This window comes from Canis lupus, chromosome 33 (genome assembly GCF_011100685.1).
Source record: "Canis lupus familiaris isolate Mischka breed German Shepherd chromosome 33, alternate assembly UU_Cfam_GSD_1.0, whole genome shotgun sequence".
Lineage (NCBI taxonomy): Eukaryota > Metazoa > Chordata > Mammalia > Carnivora > Canidae > Canis > Canis lupus.
Window position 1 is genome coordinate 7,561,624 of NC_049254.1, and position 21,203 is coordinate 7,582,826.

Genomic DNA, 21,203 nt, shown 5'->3' on the forward strand with positions numbered 1-21,203 from the left:
GAAGGATGAGGAAATTGCAATGAGAGCATGTACCTTTTATTAGATGATTCAAACTGCAGCCTGCCTTGATTAACCTGAAAAGTCCTAAGAAATGAGGACTCCTGCCTCATAGATCACTGAAAGGAGGAATTATTTTTATTTTTTAAGGATAGCTTCTGATTACACTTGGCTCGAGAAGAAAGAAGCTAGTTGTTTTTCCGCCAGTAGTGGATTTGTGGTTTGGCTTTCCCATGGCTTCCTGCCGTGCGTGTGACCTCAGGGTGCTGGTGGTCATTGCATGTGGACTGGTGACGATCATCATTTTGGCCCTGGGCATCTGGATGACTGTGATTACGGTCCAGAAAGGTAATATCATTTATGTTTAATTATGTTGTGTTTATCTTTTAGTTGCTATGTTTAACTCAAATCAAGAGAAGGTTTTGAGCCCTCGTTCCTCACACCTGACACACCAGGGACTGCAAATGGCCATGTCTGGGCTGAGGCTGCCCACCATGTATGTATTTCATATATGAAATACAACAGGTAAGGGGCAGCTGATGCCTTGCATATGGTTGTACACACATGAATATGAATATGTGTGTATGAGTGGGCAGGGTGATGAACTAATTACATAGTTTAATTAGCCTCTTCTTGCTCTTTTAACTCCTGATTGGATAATGGCATGATTAAAATCACTCATAACACATGTTTGGGTTTGTTTAGCTAAATCCAAGAAAGATAAATGATGATGGACCCACACAGACATATGCACATAACCAAACACATGCAGAATGGAATTTCATCTCAAGGAGAGAGTTTAGGAATGTTCTCACTAGGATTGTAACTAAAACCTGATGGTTTGTGCACAAAGTTCTCACCTTCCAAGTGTTAAAAACTACTAAAAAATTAAGATTCCTTAGAAAATGTTTTTTTTTCTGGTTTTGAATAACCAAGTATTTGTTAGTAAACTGCTGTGTGCTAGAGCTGACACTGGAAGGTGGGACGGACGGAGGGCAGTGATGTGTAAAACAATGATGTGTGAGGAAAACCCCCAACAAGGAGTTTCTATAATCCCAGTGCTGGTTCCCTTAGGCAGCAGAGGTTTCAAAGCTGGAGGTGCTGAGTATTCCCTTTTGTAATAAACAGAGAAAAATTCTAATAAAATTGAGTAAATAAGGGTAAATAATACCAGTTGAGAGAGCAGAAGGCGCAGCGGTCTACCCTCGAGAAGGTAACTGAGGAGGATAGAAGGTTGGAGGAGTCAGCACAAGCACCTACATGTCGGCAAAGTTCCACTGCTGGGGACAAAAGAAGTCAAATATATTAGCTATGGAAAGAGTGGTAGCTGAGAAGGGATCTAATCATCCTTCCGTCCCTCTCACCCCCGAGAACATTATTTAGAGAATATTGTACTAATAGGATTTGGATAAATAGCATGGGAAAATATCCCAGAACAAAATGATAAAATTTAAACTTGAGAAAAATGTGTTTTCATTTATTTTATTTGTCCATTTAAGTTTTGTTTACAATTTAAAAAATTAAAAAAAATAAAAATAAAAATAAATAAAAATAAACAATTAAAAAAATTATGAACGACAGATTTTACCCTATTAAGGCTGCTGAGTTTATCTTTTTAAAAATTATTTATTTATTTGAGAGAGAGAGAGACAGAGAGACAGAGATCATGACAGAGATAGCAAGAGAGAGCATGAGCAGGGAAAAAAGGGAGGAGAAGCAGGCTTTCCGCCGAGCAGGGACCCTGATACCGGGCTTGATCCCAGGACTCTGGGATCATGACCTCAGCCAAAGGCAGACGCTTCCCCCACTGCGCCACCCAGGTGCCCCATGAGACCTTATTTAAATAGTATACTTCTAAGAAATCTTTCTTTTCTTCCCTTCTCCCTCCTTTCCTTTTTTATATGACATCTACTTTAAAAGGGAATTTTGTGGTGACTAAGAAAGGATACAGGTACAGTAGAACCATAAAAACAAGGACCGAAGTATAAAACATTATAAGGAAGGAAACAGAGGGAGTTGCTGAAAGTAAATACAAAACATAATCCCTGAGACATATCTCTAAACTTCCTGAGGGCTAAGACCCCAAATGAAGCATGATAAGCAACCAAAACCCCTTATTTAATGGTAAAAGCATACCAGCTCCTTAAAAGAAAAAGAAAGAAAGAAAGAAAGAAAGAAAGAAAGAAAGAAAGAAAGAAAGAGAAAGAAAAAAAAAAAGACAAATGTGTCCTTGCTCTGAATCTTTCCTAAAAATTGCTTTATTTGCTTGCAGTTTGCACACAATGTTATATTCTTACATTAGTGTCAGGTGTACGACTGATTTGACAAGTTTATGATCTCTGCTAATTTCATTTAATCCCAACAACTACCTTTGAGGCAGTTATTACTATATCCAGGATCAGATGGGGAAACTCAGGCTCAGACAGTGTCGTCAAGCTTACATAGCTAGAGTGTTGGGTCTGGATTCGAATCTAGAATTTTCTGGCTTCAGTATCTTGCTCTTCCCTCCCACCTATCCTGCCTTCCTAGAGGGAAGATAAGAGTAACTCCATGAATTAATTCATCTCTCCTCTCTCTCTGAGGCAACTCTGCCTGAAAATGCCACTTCACAAAGATATGCAGTAACCAGTAGAAACCCTTGCTAGGCAAACGTAGGCACTTTGGGAAGTCGCATGTTTGTCTTCACGTCGATGAGGTCTACATTATTAACATGGCTCAGAGAGTATAGGTTAGTGTGTTCACTTTTAAGGTTTTCTGAGTCTTCAAATGGTGTCTATAGACTTTCAGAGTAACTGCTATAGCTTTGCCACATCCTTCCACATTTTGCCAAAGTGTTCTTTCAGCTTTGCAAGGCTACATGATGGGCTGCCGTTGATCTCGTCTAGGACAGCAGGAGAGCCTGCATTCCATCTGGAGCACTCATGGTCTAGCAGTCAGTCTTGCTCCAGGTGACTACCCTTAAGGGAAGGATTTCTCACATTCATAGAAGCTCCAACATCTACTGACCATCAAACAAACCATGAATGATCTTCTCTCTGCCTAATTATTCCAAATGTAATTATTCATTAACAAGAAAAAAGAATCATTGGTTTAAACATCAAACGAGTGCTTCAGGACATGGCCTCTAGAATGGCAATGATCTTCTGTGTAGTATAGAAAAACTTCTTACTCTGTTCCTGCTGCTGAATAAGGCCTCTTGCAAAGGGGCATGGATCAAAGCTTTAGTCCAGATGAAGTTGATAGCATTTCATGCAAGTGGACACAACTTCTCTCAGAATTGGTGGAATAGACTTTGGCATTTTTATGTCACTGATGACAATGATTTTTTTTTCACCAAAGCATCACAATGAGATATGTTGTCAAGTCACACTTCTCCACCTAGGCTTTCAGGAATAAGATAGTTTCGTTTGGTAAAGATATTTTTCAAAACTATTGATGACTCTTGCAATTTCCAAAAGGAGCTCAAGACTTGAAGTTCTTCTATGATGATGTCAGTTTATTGGAACACTCTTCATCCAGAGTTTCACATGGTTGTTGCTTTTGAAGATTTAGGTCTTAGGTTAAATGCCACCTCCTCAGAGAGACCTTTTCTATCCACTCAGTCTAAGGTTATCATTCTATTTGCTCTCTTTCACATGTATTTTGTTCATGGCTTTTATCACCTGATGATCTCTTATATATTGGTTTGCTGTTTCCTCATTCTCCTAGAATGAAAGTCCCAAGAAAGCAGGCACCTGGCTTATTAATCTGCATTCCCCGCACCTAGAAGAGTACTTGGAATATAGTTGCCAGTACATAGCTGATGAGTAAACGAAAGAATCATGTAAAAACCAGAAACTGGACTAAAAGTTGTCAAATATTTGTATTCAGAAGTGAAAGAATATAGCGACCAATTTCTTGTAATTTGCCTCCAAATATTAAAGTAAATGTTATTATGGATTTGTTTTCAGCAGTTAAGCAAGACATCATTTTAGTTTTCATCCTCTGTTCCAAGCCATGTAACACCCTAACCATTTCCAGAACTTTGGCTTCAGTAAGATCTCTCCAGTTGTGTATGGCCTCTTTAGTTTGGCTGTGTGATCAGTAATCTTGTACGATGCTTTTATGTTGGAGCAAATCAAAGTTTTACCAGACCTCTAACCTTTTTCACATTAGGCATTCTTCGTAGAATATCAAATAAAATGCACCCTATCTGATGTGTTTTCAGAATGGACAACAGTAAGGTGCTCTATCTCCATTGGATTTGTGCTCCCAATAGCAATGAACCTTGTAATACAAGAAGCAGTGTGGTTTTTTGGTCCAATCACATTTGATGAAAGTAAAATGAAACATCATTAAATTTTTATGTACATCTTTCCCTTGACATTTTCCAACTTGAGCTAGGCCTGATGTAAATGTAGATATATGTCCATAAACCTGGTAGTAGGGGTTTTCCATAACTCTTAGGGAGACTATCTTAACCTCATAACATAGTAGCATTGATGATTATGCCTTTGTTGAACCATATCCTATGTCTCTTCTGGATTATAACACTTCCTCCTTTCTGCCATCATGAGTGCCTTTTCCACCCCTCTCCGGTTGTTCTGACCTTCATTTCCTATCACAGGCTTCATGCATGCCTCAGGCCAACAAGAGACTTAAGTAGAAACCCAAGGTCAAACTTCATAGCATTGAAATTCTTGCACAGTAGGAAATGTGGGTTGTGAGGAAAGGTCAAGGAGAGTTTATTGATTCTCAGAAAATAATTTGTACACAGATGTTTAACTTTCATTTTACTCCATTTCAGTACTTCCTCAAGAGGCAAGCTTGATAATAAATCAAACTCATGGGACTGCTCCTGGAGTACAGGTTGTATTTGGAGGCTCAAAAAAAAAAAAAAAAAAAAAAGGTCCAGATGGAAAAGTTTGGGTTTTAGACAGCTGTAGTTTTATTTAGTCTCAATCCTGCTGTCGTAAATCACTATTCTGCTCCTTTACCAGTCTCCCTATTGCTTCCTCAAATAACCACTCTCAGTCAAGAAAACAATTACTATGAAAGGGAAGGGATTTGTTTTGGGAGGAATAAATTTTGTTTGTAATTGGCTGAAGGGCATGAATTATTTTAACATCAGTGATGTTTAAATTGCTGATACCATTTTCAAAGTCACTTTATTAAATTAAGAGGCTAGAACCTTGGCTTAGTTAGTGGATTTCTCTTTGATTTCCAGGTATTGGATATTTTTACTTAAAATTCTGAATACAAATGCCAATTTTTGATCTTTTGATAACATATGTTATTGGAGAACATCTAGTATAGAATATGGTGCTTAGGAGTGTGCACATGAGAATTGGGGGAAAAAAGTACATGAATAGGAAAAAAGAAAACGCTCTGGAGTCTGGCTGCCTTGTTGAAATGCCAGTGTCACCACTTACTGACTAAACTTGAGCAAGTTACTCAACATTTCTGTGCTTCAGTTTTCTTAATATGGGGGTAATAATAAGCCTACCTTATAGAGCTGTTATTAAATGATTAAATGAGTTAATACACTTCCAGGTTTAAGATGACATCTAGGACACTATAAGCCCTCAGCAGATGTTAAATACTGTTTTTAATTTATAAATTTTTAGATAATTTAGTGCACAGATTTCTCCACTCCCTGAATTATACCTTGAATAGATGCCTTGAATTGACCTAGATTGGGCCTTTGGATTGAAATTCAACTTATCAAACTGAAGGTCTACAGTAGGTATAATCATTAAGTTTGACTGATTGTTTAAAACATTTTTTTAAAGGATTTATTTATTTATTTATTTTGAGAGAGAGAGTGAGAGAGCTTGTGTACACAAAGGAGGGGGTGGGGAGAGGGAGAAGGAGAGGGGAAGCAGACTCTCAGCACACTCAGTGTGAAGTCTGAGGTGGAGCTGGATCTCTCACCATGAGATCCTGACCTGAGCCGAAACCAAAAGTCAGATGCTCCACCTACTAATCCACCCAAGTGCCCCTCAACTGATTAATTTAAAACAGAAACAGAAACAGTTCTAAGAATTGCTATATCTTCCTGCATAAAAAAGTATTTATACTGTGCTACACCATCAGGGAAATTTTATTACAACATTTAACCAGGTTACTGAAATATGTAACTGTGTAGTTCATGTTGAATAACTTTTACCTTAAGGAAAAGCTCTACTTTACATATTTTATTTGTTTAAATTGTTGAGTTTCCTTTCACAATGGAATAAGCTTTCCTAAATATTGTCTTCTCATTTAAGAGGAGGAATCTTTATCCTCATCCAAATATTTTGAATTCCTGGTCTGCAACAAATGACAGATGCCAGGATGTTACAACCCTTAAAGAATTGGAGCCAGACACTAGAGCCTTCTTAGGGAATTTCTCTAAGGAAAGATAATTTTATTCCTGCACTTAATTAAACTAGATTTTTCAAAACAGATTTTAATTTTGTCTAGTTTAGAAGAAATGCGATTCATGTTTTCCATTTGGAAGTTTTAATATTTTATGCTACTTTCTCAGGCAGCATGAAATATTTTACATCTGGTTTTCCATGTTGTGTGGTAAAGATATTGAAAATAAGGCTAATATTTCTGGAAATATTACTTATAATTTAAGAAAATATAGGGAATTATTAATATTATACTGGTATTATAAAAGAAAAATACTTCTATTAAACACATTCCAGTGTTTGAAACCTCAAGTAACTTGAAGCTGACGCTTACCCTCCCTGTTTTCCCTGTGTGAAGGCAGCACTGTGAGGAGAGGCCAGGTAGCACTTGATTAGTAGCCAAGACATCTGAGTTAACTCCACTTGGCCATCAATTAATTACTGATCTAGAACAAGTTACTCTTTATGTAGAATGGGGATGTTGGATTAATGAATAGCTAATGTCATTTTTATGAGTCAGTAGGTTTATTTACTTTTAATTATTTATTTAATTATTTTTAATTTTAATTATTTATTTTAATTAATTACTTATATTTTATTTATTTATTTTATCAATTTATTTATTTATTTTAATTTTAATTATTTATTTTATTTATTTATTTATTTTATTTTTAATAATAATTAATATTATTAATATTAATATTATTTAATAATAAATAATTTAATTTTATTTTAATAATTAATTTAATTTAATTATTTTTAATTAATTTTAAATTATTTATTTTTTAATTGGAGTTCAATTTTCAACATATAGCATATCACCCAGTGCTCATCCTGTCAAGTGCCCCCCTCAGTGCCTGTCACCCAGTCACCCCATCCCCCCCACCTCCCTCCCTTTCACTACACCTTGTTCGTTTCCCAGAGTTAGGAGTCTCTCATGTTCTGTCTCGCTTTCTGATATTTCCACTCATTTTCTCTCCTTTCCCCTTTATTCCCTTTCACTATTTTTTATATTACTCAAATGAGTCAGTAGGTTTAAGAACTAGTTAAACAAAAGAAGCAAAGCACTTAATCTTCTGGGTCTCACTTTCTTTACTTAAAATGCAGAGGCTTAAGAATACCTATACTACCTCTGTAGGTAATTTAGGTATTTCAGGGGACAGGGTCTTGAACTGAGGAGCAAAAGGTGTTAAGATTGTGATTATGACAGAAGAGTGGTAGCTTAGTTTGGGCTTAATATCCTCAACCAAAATGCAAATGCCAAAGAGGTCAGTCAGCAAATGTTTGTTGAGTACCATCTATGCATCTGTCATTTCATTGGACCTGGAGATAAGAGACATTAAAACAATAAATATAAAAGAAAGTAAATTCTAAGGAAGGCTGTTTGGCAATAATGAAAAGAACAAATGGAATGAAAATTAAAAACAAAACAAGAGCAGAGATCAACAAAACCAAAAGCTTAGTTTTTCGAAAACATGAATTTAAACAGATAAATCTCCAGTGAGATTTGTCAAGACAAAAAGGCATATGTGAAAGGGAATAGAAGGGAAGGGAGAAGAAATGAGTAGGAAATATCAGAAAGGGAGACAGAACATAAAGACTCCTAACTCTGGGAAATGAACTAGGGGTGGTGGAAGGGGAGGAGGGCCGGGGGTGAGGGTGAATGGGTGACGGGCACTGAGAGGGGCACTTGACAGGATGAGCACTGGGTGTTATTCTGTATGTTGGTAAATTGAACACCAATAAAAAAATTATTATTAAAAAAAAGCAATATGTAAAAAAATAAAGGGGGTCATAACACAAGTACATTCGCAGACAAGATTTAAGAACAAGTCTAGTGGGAATGTCCACCCAGAGCCTGCATCTTCCCTTTCAGGCTTTGCTACCTGCATCTGGGTCCTTAGGACTCCTGCTGGGCTTCTAGGGATTGTGGGTGTCATCCCCCCCAACCACCCCGAGGTCAGCCTCTCAGGGGGAAAAGGCATGCTCCCTGAGAGGTGGCTATTTATAGCTTGGTGGTGTGGGCTGGGGTGTCTACAGGTGTGAGCACAAGGCATTCTGGGAAGGAGTCTGAGACAGGCAAGGGGAGAGAAGGGGGCAGATGCAGCTGGGGCTGTTTGCCACATGCTGATGTAAAACTCCAAGGAATCCACAGTTTCTAAATTCAGACCTAGGACTTCCAAGTCCTTATGAAGATATGCTCATCATGATGTTAGAATCGAGCACACGGACTTTATGTAGCAGCCTAACTTAATTTATAAGTTTTTCATTTACTTTCATATCAATGGTACATAGGTCTTCATTGTACTTTGTCCCAGACCCTGCATATAGTTGCATTGCCAGGTGAAAATTCGGATTAGTACAACTCCTATGGGGCAAGCTGGATATAACTGTCGAAGTGACAAATGTGTACTCTTAGGCTCAGAATTCCAATTCTGGGAATTATTCTCTAGATGAATTTGTACAGTTGCAAAGTAGAATATGTACAGGGGAATTTTGAAACAATGATCGAGAACAACATAAGTGTCCAACAGTAAGGGGTCAGTTAAATAAATTAGGGTATAGCCATACAATGGACTATAATACAGCTGTAAAAGGGGAGATGAAAGTTCTCTATGAACTGCTGTGGAAAGATTTTCAACATTCATCGTCAAAAGTATAAGAGCAAAAGCTACAGAAAGGAGAAGAAGAAAGTAAGACGATAGATTCACATCGCTTGTAGAAAGATTGGAAAAATTGTAGAAATTACTTGTATATATTTAGGGATGACATCAAGATTATATATACTTTTGTTGTTTTTATTTTCTGGCTCTGTGAATATAAAACCTATTAAAATATAGAATAAAATAAAGTAGTGATTTAGAAAAACTAATAAAATCACAAGCCAACACCATTGAAAACCTTATCCTAGCTAATATAAAAAACTTTGGCCAGGTGGCAATTTTCTAAAAAAAAAAATATAGATAATCAAATTTACCCCCAAAGGAAGGAAAAAAAAAAAACCTAACCAACATTGTAACCATTAAAATAGTTGACTTAATAGCAACCCTCCGCCCCCCCCTCCAAAAAGCAAAAACTGACTACAAATGTTATGTATTGATTACCTTAGATATAATAATAGTATAAAATACGATATAAAAGATAAATGACAATTTCAGTATGGTGTGATCTCTGGGTGTAGAGGGAAAGGAATGTTGATAAAAAGGAGTACAAAGGGCTTCAACTCTTTCTGTAAAGTTTTATTATGTATTTCTTAAAAAGTCCAAAGCAAAGCTGAGAGAAAGTCACTATCTCTTAAAACTGGCTTTGGTTTAGTGAGGGATGTTTTATACTCTGTACGTTGTGTGTTTGAAGCATTCTACAACTTAGAGATTCACGTATTCCCTTGGTTACACAGAGAAGTTTGTCATATAACAATGATGATTAAATCTGTCTCGGTAGATCTTAAGCTTTTTGAGGTCTGGGTTGTCTCTTATTTTTCTTTTATACCAATAGACTTTATTTTTAGCGAAGTTTCAGGCTATGGTAAAATTAAACAGAAAAAGTATAGAGTTCCCATTTATTCCCTCTCTCATCACCCATTCCCCTCCATATCATCCCTTATTATTAATATCTACACTGGTGGATTGTTTTGTTATAATTAATGAACCAATATCAGTGCACTATTAATTAAAATGCATTTTGCATTAGAGTTCATTCTTTGTGTTGTACGGTTCTGTGGATTTTGACCAACACCCCATGACATATCCACTATGGCAATGTCATACAGAATAGCTCACTGCCCTAAAAGTCCCCTGTGCTTCACCGATTCATTCCTCTCCCTTTCCCAAACCCCTGATCTTTTTACTGTCTCTGTAGTTTTTCCTTTTCCAGAATGTCATATTTGGAATTAAATATGTAGGCTTTTTAGCCTGGCTTCTTTCACTTGGTTAAATATATTTAAGATTCCTTCATATCTTTTAGGGGCTTCATAGCTCATTTCTTTTTATGGCTAAATAATATTCCATTGTATGGATATACCACAGCTTTTTAAAAAATCCATTTATCTGTTGAAGGGCATCTTGTTTGCTTCCAGTTTTTGGTGGTTACATATTCAGCTGCTGCAAACATTTATGTGTAGCTTTTTATGTGGGCATGAAGTGTCCACTCATGTGAGTAAACACTTCGAAGCACGGCTGCTGGATTGTGTGGTAAAACTCCGTGTAGCTTTATAAGAAACTGCTAAACTGTCTTCCAAACTGGCTGTACCATTTTCATTCCCACAAGCACTGGATGAAGCTTCTGTTGCTCCACAGCCTGGCTGGCATTCGGTGTTGAGAGTTTTGGATTTTAGTCGTTCTAATAGGTGTGTGGTGTCATTGCACTGCCGTTCACTTTGCACTTCCCTAATGACGTGTGATGTTGAGCGTATTTTCATATGCTTGTTTGCCATCTGTATATCTTCTTTGGTGAGATGTCTGTTCAGATCTTTTGCATACTTTTAATTATTTGCTTGCTTATTAATGAGTTTTAAGAGTTCTGGGTGTATTTTGGTTACCAGTCCTTTATCAGACATGTGATTTAGAAATATTTTTTCCCATTCTGTGTCTTGGTTTTTCCTTCTCTTAACAATGTTTTTTTGTGGAGCAGACATTTTAAATTTTTTTTGGAAGTTCCACTTATCTGATGTGTTTACCTATCCTTTTTCCTTCATGGATTGTACTTTTGCTGTTATATCTAAAAAGTCATCATCAACTGAAGGTCACTTAGATTTTCTTCTGTATTATCTTCTGGAAGTTTTATAATTTTGCATTTTATTTATTTTGTTTTCGTTTTTTTTAAATTTAATTTAATTTAACTTTTTTAAAGAACAGCTGCTGAAATCTTTTTTTTTTTTTAAAAAAGACTTTATTTATTTATTCATGAGAGACACAGAGAGAGAGAGGCAGAGACACAGGCAGAGGGAGAAGCAGGCACCATGCAGGGAGCCCAATGTGGGACTCGATCCCGGGACTCCAGGATCACACCCTGGGCCAAAGACAGGCGCTAAACTGCTGAGCCACCCAGGGATCCCCCTATATATATATATATATTTTTTTTTTTTTTGGTTTTGCAGTTTATATTTAGATTTATGGCATAGTTATTTTTTGTGAAAATTGTTAAGTCTGAGTCTGGATTTATTTTTTTGCATGTTTCTGTCTAATTTTCCCAGCAACATTTATTAAAAGGACTATCCTTGGGGATCCCTGGGTGGTGCAGTGGTTTGGCGCCTGCCTTTGGCCCAGGGCACGATCCTGGAGACCCGGGATCGAATCCCACGTCGGGCTCCCGGTGCGTGGAGCCTGCTTCTCCCTCTGCCTGTGTCTCTGCCTCTCTCTCTCTCTCTCTCTGACTATCATAAATAAATAGATAAAAAATAAAATAAAGTAAAATAAAATAAAATAAAATAAAATAAAATGACTATTCTTTCTCCATTGAGTTGCTCTTACTCCTTTGTCAGAGATCAGTTGACTATGTCTGTTTGGGCTGTTTATGGGCCTGTTTATGGGTTCTCTATTTTGTTCTAATGATCTATTCGTCTCTTCTTTGCCAATACCACAATGTCTTGATTATTGTAGGTTTCACAATGTCTTGAAGTCACATATTCTCAGTGCTTCAACTCTGTTCTCCTTTAATTGTGTTGGCTATTCTAGGACTTTTACATTTGCATATAAACTTTAGTTTTCTTGATATACACAAAACAATTTTCTGGGATTTTGATTGGAATTGCATTAAATCTATAAATCAAGCTGTGAAGAATTGCTAATCTAAACATAATGAATCTTCTTATCCATGTGCATGAAATATCTCTCTACTTATTTAGAATTTCTTTTATCAGAAGTTTGTCATTTTCCTCATATAGGTTTTGTATGTATTTTGGTATATTTATATTCATGTATTTCTTTTTTGGAAATTTTATTCCAAAATTTTATTTTATTTCATGTATTTTCTTTATATTCATGTATTTCTTTCTTTTAAATCCAAATCCAATTTACTTTTGCACATTAATCTTGTATCTCAAAATTTTACCATAATTGTTTATTAGTTCCAGAAGTTTTTTTGATGAATTACTGGGATTTCTGACATAGATAATCATGTCATCTCTGAATACAGACTTTTATTTCTTTCTCTCAACTTGAAATACCTTTTATTTCCTTTTCTTGTCTTACTGCATTAGTTATGACTTCCAGTATATTGTTGAATAAGAGTGGTGAGAAGGGAAATCCTTGCCATATTCTCCTCCTAGGGGAAAGCATCTAATTTTTCACCATTAAGTATGAGATGGGGTTTATGTTTTTTTGTGGTTGTTCTGTATCAGGTATATGTAGTTCTGTATTTTCAGTTTGCTAAGAGTTTTTAACATGACTGGAAATTGGATTCTGTTGAATGCTTTTTCTATATATATATATATATATATTGATATGATCATTTGATTTTTCTTTTTTAGCCTGTTGTTATGATGAATTACATTAATTGATTTTATTTTTTAATTAAAAATTATTTAAATTAAATTAATTAACATATAATGTATTATTAGTTTCAGAGGTAGAGGTCAGTGATTCATCAGTCTTATATAATACCCAGTGCTTGTTACATCACATGCCCTCCTTAATGTCCATCATTCAGTTACCTCTTCCTCCCACCTCCTCCCCTCCAAGGGCCCTCAGTTTGTTTCTTTTCTTTTTTTTTTTTAAGATTTTATTTATTTATTTATGAGAGTCACAGAGAGAGAGAGAGAGAGAGAGAGAGAGAGAGAGAGAGTCAGAGACACAGGCAGAAGGAGAAGCAGGCTCCTCACAAGGAGCCCGATGTGGGACTCGATCCCCAATTCCGGGATTGAGGACCTGAACCAAAGGTGGGCACTCAACCGCTTAGCCATCCAGGCATCACTCAGTTTGTTTCCTACGAATAAGAGTCCCTTATGGTTTGTCTCTCTTTCTGATTTCACTTATTTTATTTTTCCCTCTCTTCCCCTATGACCCGCTGTTTTGTTTCTTAAACTCCACATATGAGTGAGATCATATGATAATTGTCTTTCTCTGATTGACTTATTTCACTTAGCATATCCTTTAGTTCCATCCATGATGTTGCAAATGGCAAGATTTCATTTTTCTTGATGGTTTTATATATATAGATCACATTTTCTTTTTCCATTCATCTGTCAATGAACATCTGTGCTCTTTCCATTGTTTAACTATTGCGGGCATTGCTGCTGTAAGCATTGGGGTGCAGGTGCCCCTTCAGATCACTGCATTTGTATCTTTGGGGTAAATACCCAGTAGTGTAGTGTAGCTGTCTTTTCAACGTTTTGTGGAACCTCCGTACTGTTTTCCAAAGTGGCCGCACCAGCTTGCATTCCTAGCAACAGTGGACAAGGGTTCCCCTTTCTCCACATCCTCCCCAAAATCTGTCATTTCCTGACTTGTTCATTTTAGCCATTCTGACTGGTGTGAGATGATGCCTCATTGTGATTTTGATTTGTATTTCTCTGTTGCCAAACGATGTGGAACATTTTTTCATGTGTCTATTGGTCATCTGTATGTCTTCTTTGGAGAAATGTCTGTTCATGTCTTCTGTCCATTTCTGTTTTGGATTATTTGTTCTTTGGGTGTTGAGTTTGAGAGGTTCTTTTTTTAAAAAAAATATTTTATTTATTTATGAGAGAGAGAGAGAGAGAGAGACAGAGAGACAGAGAGACAGAGAGACAGAGAGAGGCAGAGAGAGAAGCAGAGAGAGAAGCAGGCTCCATGTAGGGATCCTGACGTGGGACTCAATCCCTGGACTCCAGGATCATGCCCCGGGCTGAAGGCAGGTGCTAAACCACTGAGCCACCCAGGGATCCCCTTGAGAAGTTCTTTATAGATTTTGTATACTAGCCCTGTATCTGATGTGCCATTTGCAAATATCTTCTACCATCCTGTAGGTTGTCTTTTAGTTTTGTTGACAGTTTCCTTTGTTGTACAAAAGCTTTTTATCTTGATGAAGTCCCAATAGTTCATTTTTGCTTTTGTTTCCCTTGCTTTTGGAGACGGGTCTAGCAAGAAATTGCTGTGGCCAAGGTCACAGAGGATACTGCAGAGTTCTCCTCTAGGATTTTGATGGATCCTTGTTTCACATTTAGGTCATCCATTTTGAGTCTGTTTTTCTGTATGGTGTGAGGAAATGGTCTAGTTTCATTCTACTACATGTCCAGTTTTCAGTTTTCACAACCATTTTTTGAAGAGACTGTCTTTTTTTTCTATTGGATATTCTTTCTTACTTTGTTGAAGATTAGTTGACTACAGAGTTGAGGGTCCATTTCTGGGTTCTCTAATCTGTTCCATTGATCTATGTGTCTGTTTTTGTGCCAGTGTCACACTATTTTGATGATTACAGCTTTGTAATATAGCTTGAAGTCTGGAATTCTGATGCCACCAGTTCTGTTTTCTTTTTCAACATTCCTATGGTTATTCAAAATCTTTTCTAATTCCATACAAATTTTAGGATAATTCGTTCTAACTCTGTGAAATAAGTTGATGGTATTTTGATAGGGATTACAATGAATGTATAGATTCCTCTAGGTAACATAGACATTTTAGCAATATTTGTTCTTCGAATTCATGAGCATGGAATATTTTTCCATTTCTTTGTGTCTTCTTCAATTTCTTTCATGAATGTTCTATAGTTTTCTGAGTTTAGATCTTTTACCTATTTGGTTAGGTTTATTTCTAGGTATCTTATGGTTTTGATGTAATTGTAAGTGGGACTGGCTCTTTAATTTCTCTTTCTTCTGTTTCATTGTTGGTGTACAGAAATGCCGCTGATTTCCGTGCATTGATTTTACAGCCTGCCGCTTTGCTGAATTCTTGTAAGAGTTCTAGCAATTTTGGGCTTGTCTTTTGGGTTTTCCACATAGAGTATCATGTCATCTACAAAGAGTGAGAATTTGACTTCTTCTTTGCTAATTTGGATGCCTTTTATTTATTTTTTGTTTTTGTTGTTGCCTGATATAGGCTAGGACTTCTAGTACTATATTGAATAGCAGTGGTCAGAGTGGACATCCCTGTCTTGTTCCTGATCTTAGGGGAAAGGCTCCCAGTGTTTCCCCATTAAGAATGATATTTGCTGTGGGCTTTTCATAGATGGCTTTTATGACATCGAGGTATGTTCCCTCTATCCCTACACTGTGAAAGGTTTTAAGAATGGATGCTATACTTTGTCAAATGCTTTTTCTGCATCTATTGAGAGGATAATATGGTTCTTGTCCTTTCTTATATTAATGTAGGGTATCATATTGATTGATTTGCAGATGTTGAACCACCCTTGCAGTCCAGGAATAAATCCCACTTGGCCATGGTGAATAAGTCTTTTAATATACCTTTGGATCCTATTGGCTAGTATTTTGGTGAGAATTTTAGCATTCCATGTTGGTCTGTAATATCTGTGATATTGGTCTGTAATTCTCCTTTCTGGTGGGGTCTTTGTCTGGTTTGGGATCAAGGTAATGCTGGCCTCATAGAAAGAGTTTGGAAGGTTTCCTTCCATTTCTATTTTTTGAAACAGCTTTAGAAGAACAGGTACTAATCTTTAAATGTTTGGTAGAATTCCCCTGGGGGGCCATCCATCCCTGGACTCTTGTTTGTTGGGAGGTTTTTAATGACCGCTTCAATCTCCTTGCTGGTTATGGGTCTGTTCAGATTTTCTATTTCTTCCTGATTCAGTTTTGGTAGTTCAGACATTTCTAGGAATGCATCCATTTCTTCCAGATTGCCTAATTTGTTGACATAATTGCTCATAACATGTTCTTATAATTGTATTTCTTCGGTGTTGGCTGTGATATCTCCTCTTTCATTCGTGATTTAATTGGGTCCTTTCTCCTGTGTTTACCAATCTTATTAATTCTTTCAAAGAATCAGCTCTTAGTTTTATTTATCTGTTCTACTGTTCTTTTGGTTTCTATTTCATTGATTTCTGCTCTAATCTTTATTATTTCTCTTATCCTACTTGGTGTAGGCTTTATTTGCTGTTCTTTTTCCAACTCCTTTAGGTGTAAGGTTAGGTTGTGTATTTGAGGTCTTTCTTGTTTTTTGAGAAAGGCTTGTATTGCTGTATATACTCCCCTCTTAGGACCACCTTTACTGTCAATATGTGGAAATGAATTTCATTTGTGTATCTATTTTGTATCATTTAGTCTTGCTAAATTCACTTTTTGGTGGACATTAAGATTGTTGAAAGCATTTGGTGATGTCACTTGCAACAAAGAATGAACATTCTCAGGTGGCTCAGTAGTGAAGCACCTGCCTTTGGCTCAGGGCGTGATCCCTGAGTCTGGGATCGAGTCCCACATCGAGCTCCCTGAATGGAGCCTGCTTCTCCCTCTGCCTGGGTCTCTGCTTCTCTCTGTGTGTGTCTCTTGTGAATAAATAAATAAAATCTTTTAAAAAATGAACATTCTATTTCCTCCTTTCTTAACTTTATGCTTTTATTTTGTTTTGTTTTACCTTTAGCCCTGGGTTCAGTACAATGTTGAATGAAAGTGGCTACAGCAACTCTTCTGTCAATCCTAAGGGAGAAAGCATTCAATATTACACTATTAAGTTTGATGTTATTGATAGGTTCCTCATAGATGATTTTTATTAGCTTGAGGAAATTTCCTTTTATTTCTTGTTTGCTGAGAGTTAAAAGAATGTCAGATGCTTTTAGGCCCCTACACTTGTTGAAATAATCATATGGTCTTCCCACTTTTTTCTGTCATATGGTGAATTAAATTATTTGATTTTCTATTGTTAGACCAACTTTGCACTCCTGGTATAAACCTCACTTGGCCATGATTTATTATCAGTTCTATGTATTGCTGGATTTGGTTTGCTACCTTTAAAGAATTTTTGCATCTGTGTAACTGAGATTTATTGGTCTGTACTTTTCTGCTTTTGTAATATTTTTGTCAGATTTGGTATCAGAATTATCTTGGCATTGTGGAATATACGGGAAGCTTCTCTCTTTCTCTATTTTCTGAAAGAATTTACATGAGGCTGGTATTATTTCTTCCCTAATTCACTGGTAAAACTGTGTGGGCTAGTAGTTGGTTGCTTTCAAGATTTTTTCCTTATCTTTGAGATTCAGAAGTTTGACCATGGTATGTGTAAGTGTGGTTTTCCTTGTATTTATTTTGCTTGGGTTGTGTTGAGCTTCTTGGATCTATAGGTTAAAGTTCTTAGCCAGATTTAAGAAATTTTGACCGTAATTTCTTTTGGTATATTAAATGTCCTATTCCTTCTTTCTTTCTGGAACTCCAGTTGTATACATATTAGACTGCTTTATATTGTCTCACATGTCCCTGGAACTCTGGTTTTTTTTTTTTTCTATCTTATTTTTCTTCCCAGATTTGAGGGGAGTTTACATATAGACTTTGAGCCACGAAGTAGTGCCCTTGGTGGAAATACTGTGTAAACTTGGAATAGCCTTCAGTTTCTGTCTGCTTTTCATTGCTGTCCAAAGTCCCCAAGTAGTTTCCTTTCTCTTTCCTCTTCCTCTTCCCCCTCCTTCTCCTCTCCTTCTCCTTTCCTCCTCCTTCTCCTACCCCCCCCTTCCCCACCTCCTCCTCTTTCTTGACAACTTTTGTCCAGAATTTAAAAGTGTTATCTGTGGGAGGCTTAAATTATACAATCTATTCCATCATTATTGGAGCTGGAACTCTGCTTTCTGTATTCTTAAGCTTAGTTAATACATTCACCACCCACCCTACCTTCAATGTAGAGATACCAGTGTGCCCAACTCAAAATAACTAGTCACCAGATCCTTACAATCCTGTCTCAGACATGCTTCCTGAATCTGTTGAGACTTAAATTCCTTAGAGCCACTGCCCTAGATCTGATCCCCATTCAACTGGCTTTCCTTGCCCCCCCACCTCAGTCACTTCCTATATTACTTGAGATATCTTTCTAAAACCACATTTTTTATTATGTTACTACTTTGTTTTAAGATCTCTCTAGACTCTTGCAGGATTAAATCTCATTGGCTTGGTCTATAAACCCTCTCACAATCCAGTTTGCGTCCTGCTGTTGCTCCACATAGAACCAATATTCCTGATTTGTTAAGCGTTGCTATGTTCCTTGAACACATCAGAACTTTCCATATTTTTGTGGTTTTGCACTTTGTATCCTGCCTATTTGGGGCTATTCTTTTTATTTGGCTTTTCTAGATTCAGCCTTAAAATCTGATTCAGGGATCCCTGGGTGGCGCAGCGGTTTGGCGCCTGCCTTTGGCCCAGGGCGCGATCCTGGAGATCCAGGATCGAATCCCACATCAGGCTCCGGTGCATGGAGCCTGCTTCTCCCTCTGCCTATGTCTCTGCCTCTCTCTCTCTCTCTCTCTCTCTCTCTCTCTGGGTGTGTGTGTGTGTGACTATCATAAATAAATAAAAAAAAATTAAAAAAAAAACTGATTCAAATACCACTTCTTCTGGAAAGTTCTCCCTGAATAAATTACTTCTGTCCTCAACATCTCTCTTCTTTGTTCTTGAAGTACTTACAAATCTGCATGTTGGCTTAGTTGGCTGGTCTATCTATCTATCCATCCATCCATCTCATCTATATAATCTCCCGTTTCCCCCAGTAGATACTAATCTCCTTGATCAAGGTATTGTTCTTTCAAATGTAGTTTTTTGGTCTTTATAATCTTTTGTAATCATTGTATGTACTGTTTAAATTCTCAATGTGTATTTTTGTTGATGATAATATTACAAAAAAATTACTTCTCCACTGGTACTCAAAGTAATTGTTTTACATATAGAAATCAAAGGCCACAGATCCAAAAGGAGAAACTGATCAGCCAGTTGGTGTACTATTCTATTATTTATTGTTTTTTTGTTTGTTTGTTTTTTTAAGGATCATTAGCCTCCTCATCAACCATCCCTATAGACTTCTGCAGGAATGGTGGAACCTGGGAAAATGGCAGATGTGTTTGTCCAGACTTGTGGAAAGGACGGAGGTGTACCATTGGTAAGTTATTTGGAATGGTACTAGGGTATGAGGTTTAGGTGACTTGTGTTAATAAGGACAGCAGCAAAGCTTCCTGAAGCTTCTGTTAATAATTTAGTAACAATGGCTATAATTATGGTGGCTTTGGGATCCCTGGGTGGCGCAGCGGTTTGGCACCTGCCTCTGGCCCAGGGCCTGATCCTGGAGACCCGGGATCGAGTCCCACATGGGGCTCCCTGCATGGAGCCTGCTTCTCCCTCTGCCTGTGTCTCTGCCTCTCTCTCTCTCTGTGTCTATCATGAATAAATAAATAAAAATAATGATGGTGGCTTTAAGATGTGTTTGTTAGCTTAATAGTAAAAGTGGAGTATTCTTTTTGGGCTACTTACCTGTATGTTCAATTTACCTAGTGTATTTCCCAACTTTCCAGTTTGTGTGTAACCTGACAGATGCTTTTCCTTCTTGTTGCAGTGCCTATTCAGGGCAAGGGGTGGTATGGTTTCCTCAGGTCCTTTCAGTTAGTGATACGCTATATTATCCCATTTCAAATATCACAGTTCTAACATATTTAACTTTTCTGAAATCAAGGCACATCTTCCTATCCAAGGCTATATTTAGATGAAGCTTTTGCCTTTTTATCCTTTCTCTTGATAAGATGTTATTAAATTAGTTTGACTTCAGGCAGTGTTCTCAGAATCAAAGTTCAAAGCCACTTTTTTTTTTTTAATTTTTAAAATTGTTTTAAAGATTTATTTATTTATTTGTGAAAGACACACAGAGAGAGACAGAGACAAAGACAGAGACAGAGACAGAGACATAGGCAGAGGGAGAAGCAGCTCCCTGGAGGGAGCCCAATGCAGGACTCAATCTCAGGACCCCAGGATCATGACCTGAGTCAAAGGCAAATGCTCAACCACTGAGCCACCCAGGTGCCCCACCACTTCTTTTTTAAATTAAAGTACAGTTGACACACAATGTTACATTAGTTTTAGTGTACAACATAGCTTTTATGTACAACATAGTGATTTAACAATTCTATCCATTATGCTTGCTCACCACAAGTGTAGCTCCCATCTGTCACCATACAATGCTATTATGATACCATTGAACTGTATCACTTATGCCGCAGTTTTTATTCCTGTGACCTATTCATTCCATAACTGGAAGCCTGTATCTCCCACTTGCCTTTTCCTATTTTGCCCATCCTCCCACCTTTTACCTCTGGCAACCATTCTTTTATTCTCTGTGTTTATAGGTCTGGTTCTGCTTTTTGTTTTTCATTTATTTTGTCTTTTAGATTCCACATATAAGTGAAATAATATGTATTTTTCTTTTTCTGTCTGACTATTTCACCTAGCATAATACCCTCTAGGTCCATCTATGTTGTTGCAAATGGCAAGGTCTCATTCTTTTTCACAACTGAGTCATACATGCACACACACATACACACACACACACACACTCTTAGGCTGCTTTCATGTCTTGGATATTGTAAATAATGATGCTTCAAAGCTGCATCTTCATCTGCAGTATGCTTCCCAATACTCGGTACACTTTATGCTGACTGCCTAGGAGCCAGAGCCCTAGAAATACACTCCTATAATTTGCTACATTCCTACGAGTCAGTATATCTCACATGCTCCATGACTTTGGTCTTTTTTCTTTGACCCACATCCTCATGGTACCCTTTGGTACTACAGGTTCTATATCTTTAATTTTTAAGATTTCAACTAATTTGATTTCATGATCCTTCTGATGTGTCAGTGATCACATTCTACTTACCTCTACCAAGTTACATATTGTGCACATTTTAACTAGAACCCATTATCTAACATACTAGTTTTTCTAATGG

The 21,203-nt window shown here is 37.0% G+C and overlaps 1 protein-coding gene across 1 annotated transcript in view; it reads left to right on the forward strand.

The window, feature by feature from the left end:
• Window positions 1-21,203, forward strand: part of ADGRG7 (adhesion G protein-coupled receptor G7) — a 66,618-nt gene continuing 45,415 nt past the window's right edge. The window contains exons 1-2 of the mRNA XM_038582662.1: window positions 1-345; window positions 19,259-19,372. Coding sequence (XP_038438590.1) covers window positions 231-345; window positions 19,259-19,372 — 229 coding nt within the window. The 5' untranslated portion in view covers window positions 1-230. The remainder of the gene's footprint in view (window positions 346-19,258; window positions 19,373-21,203) is intronic.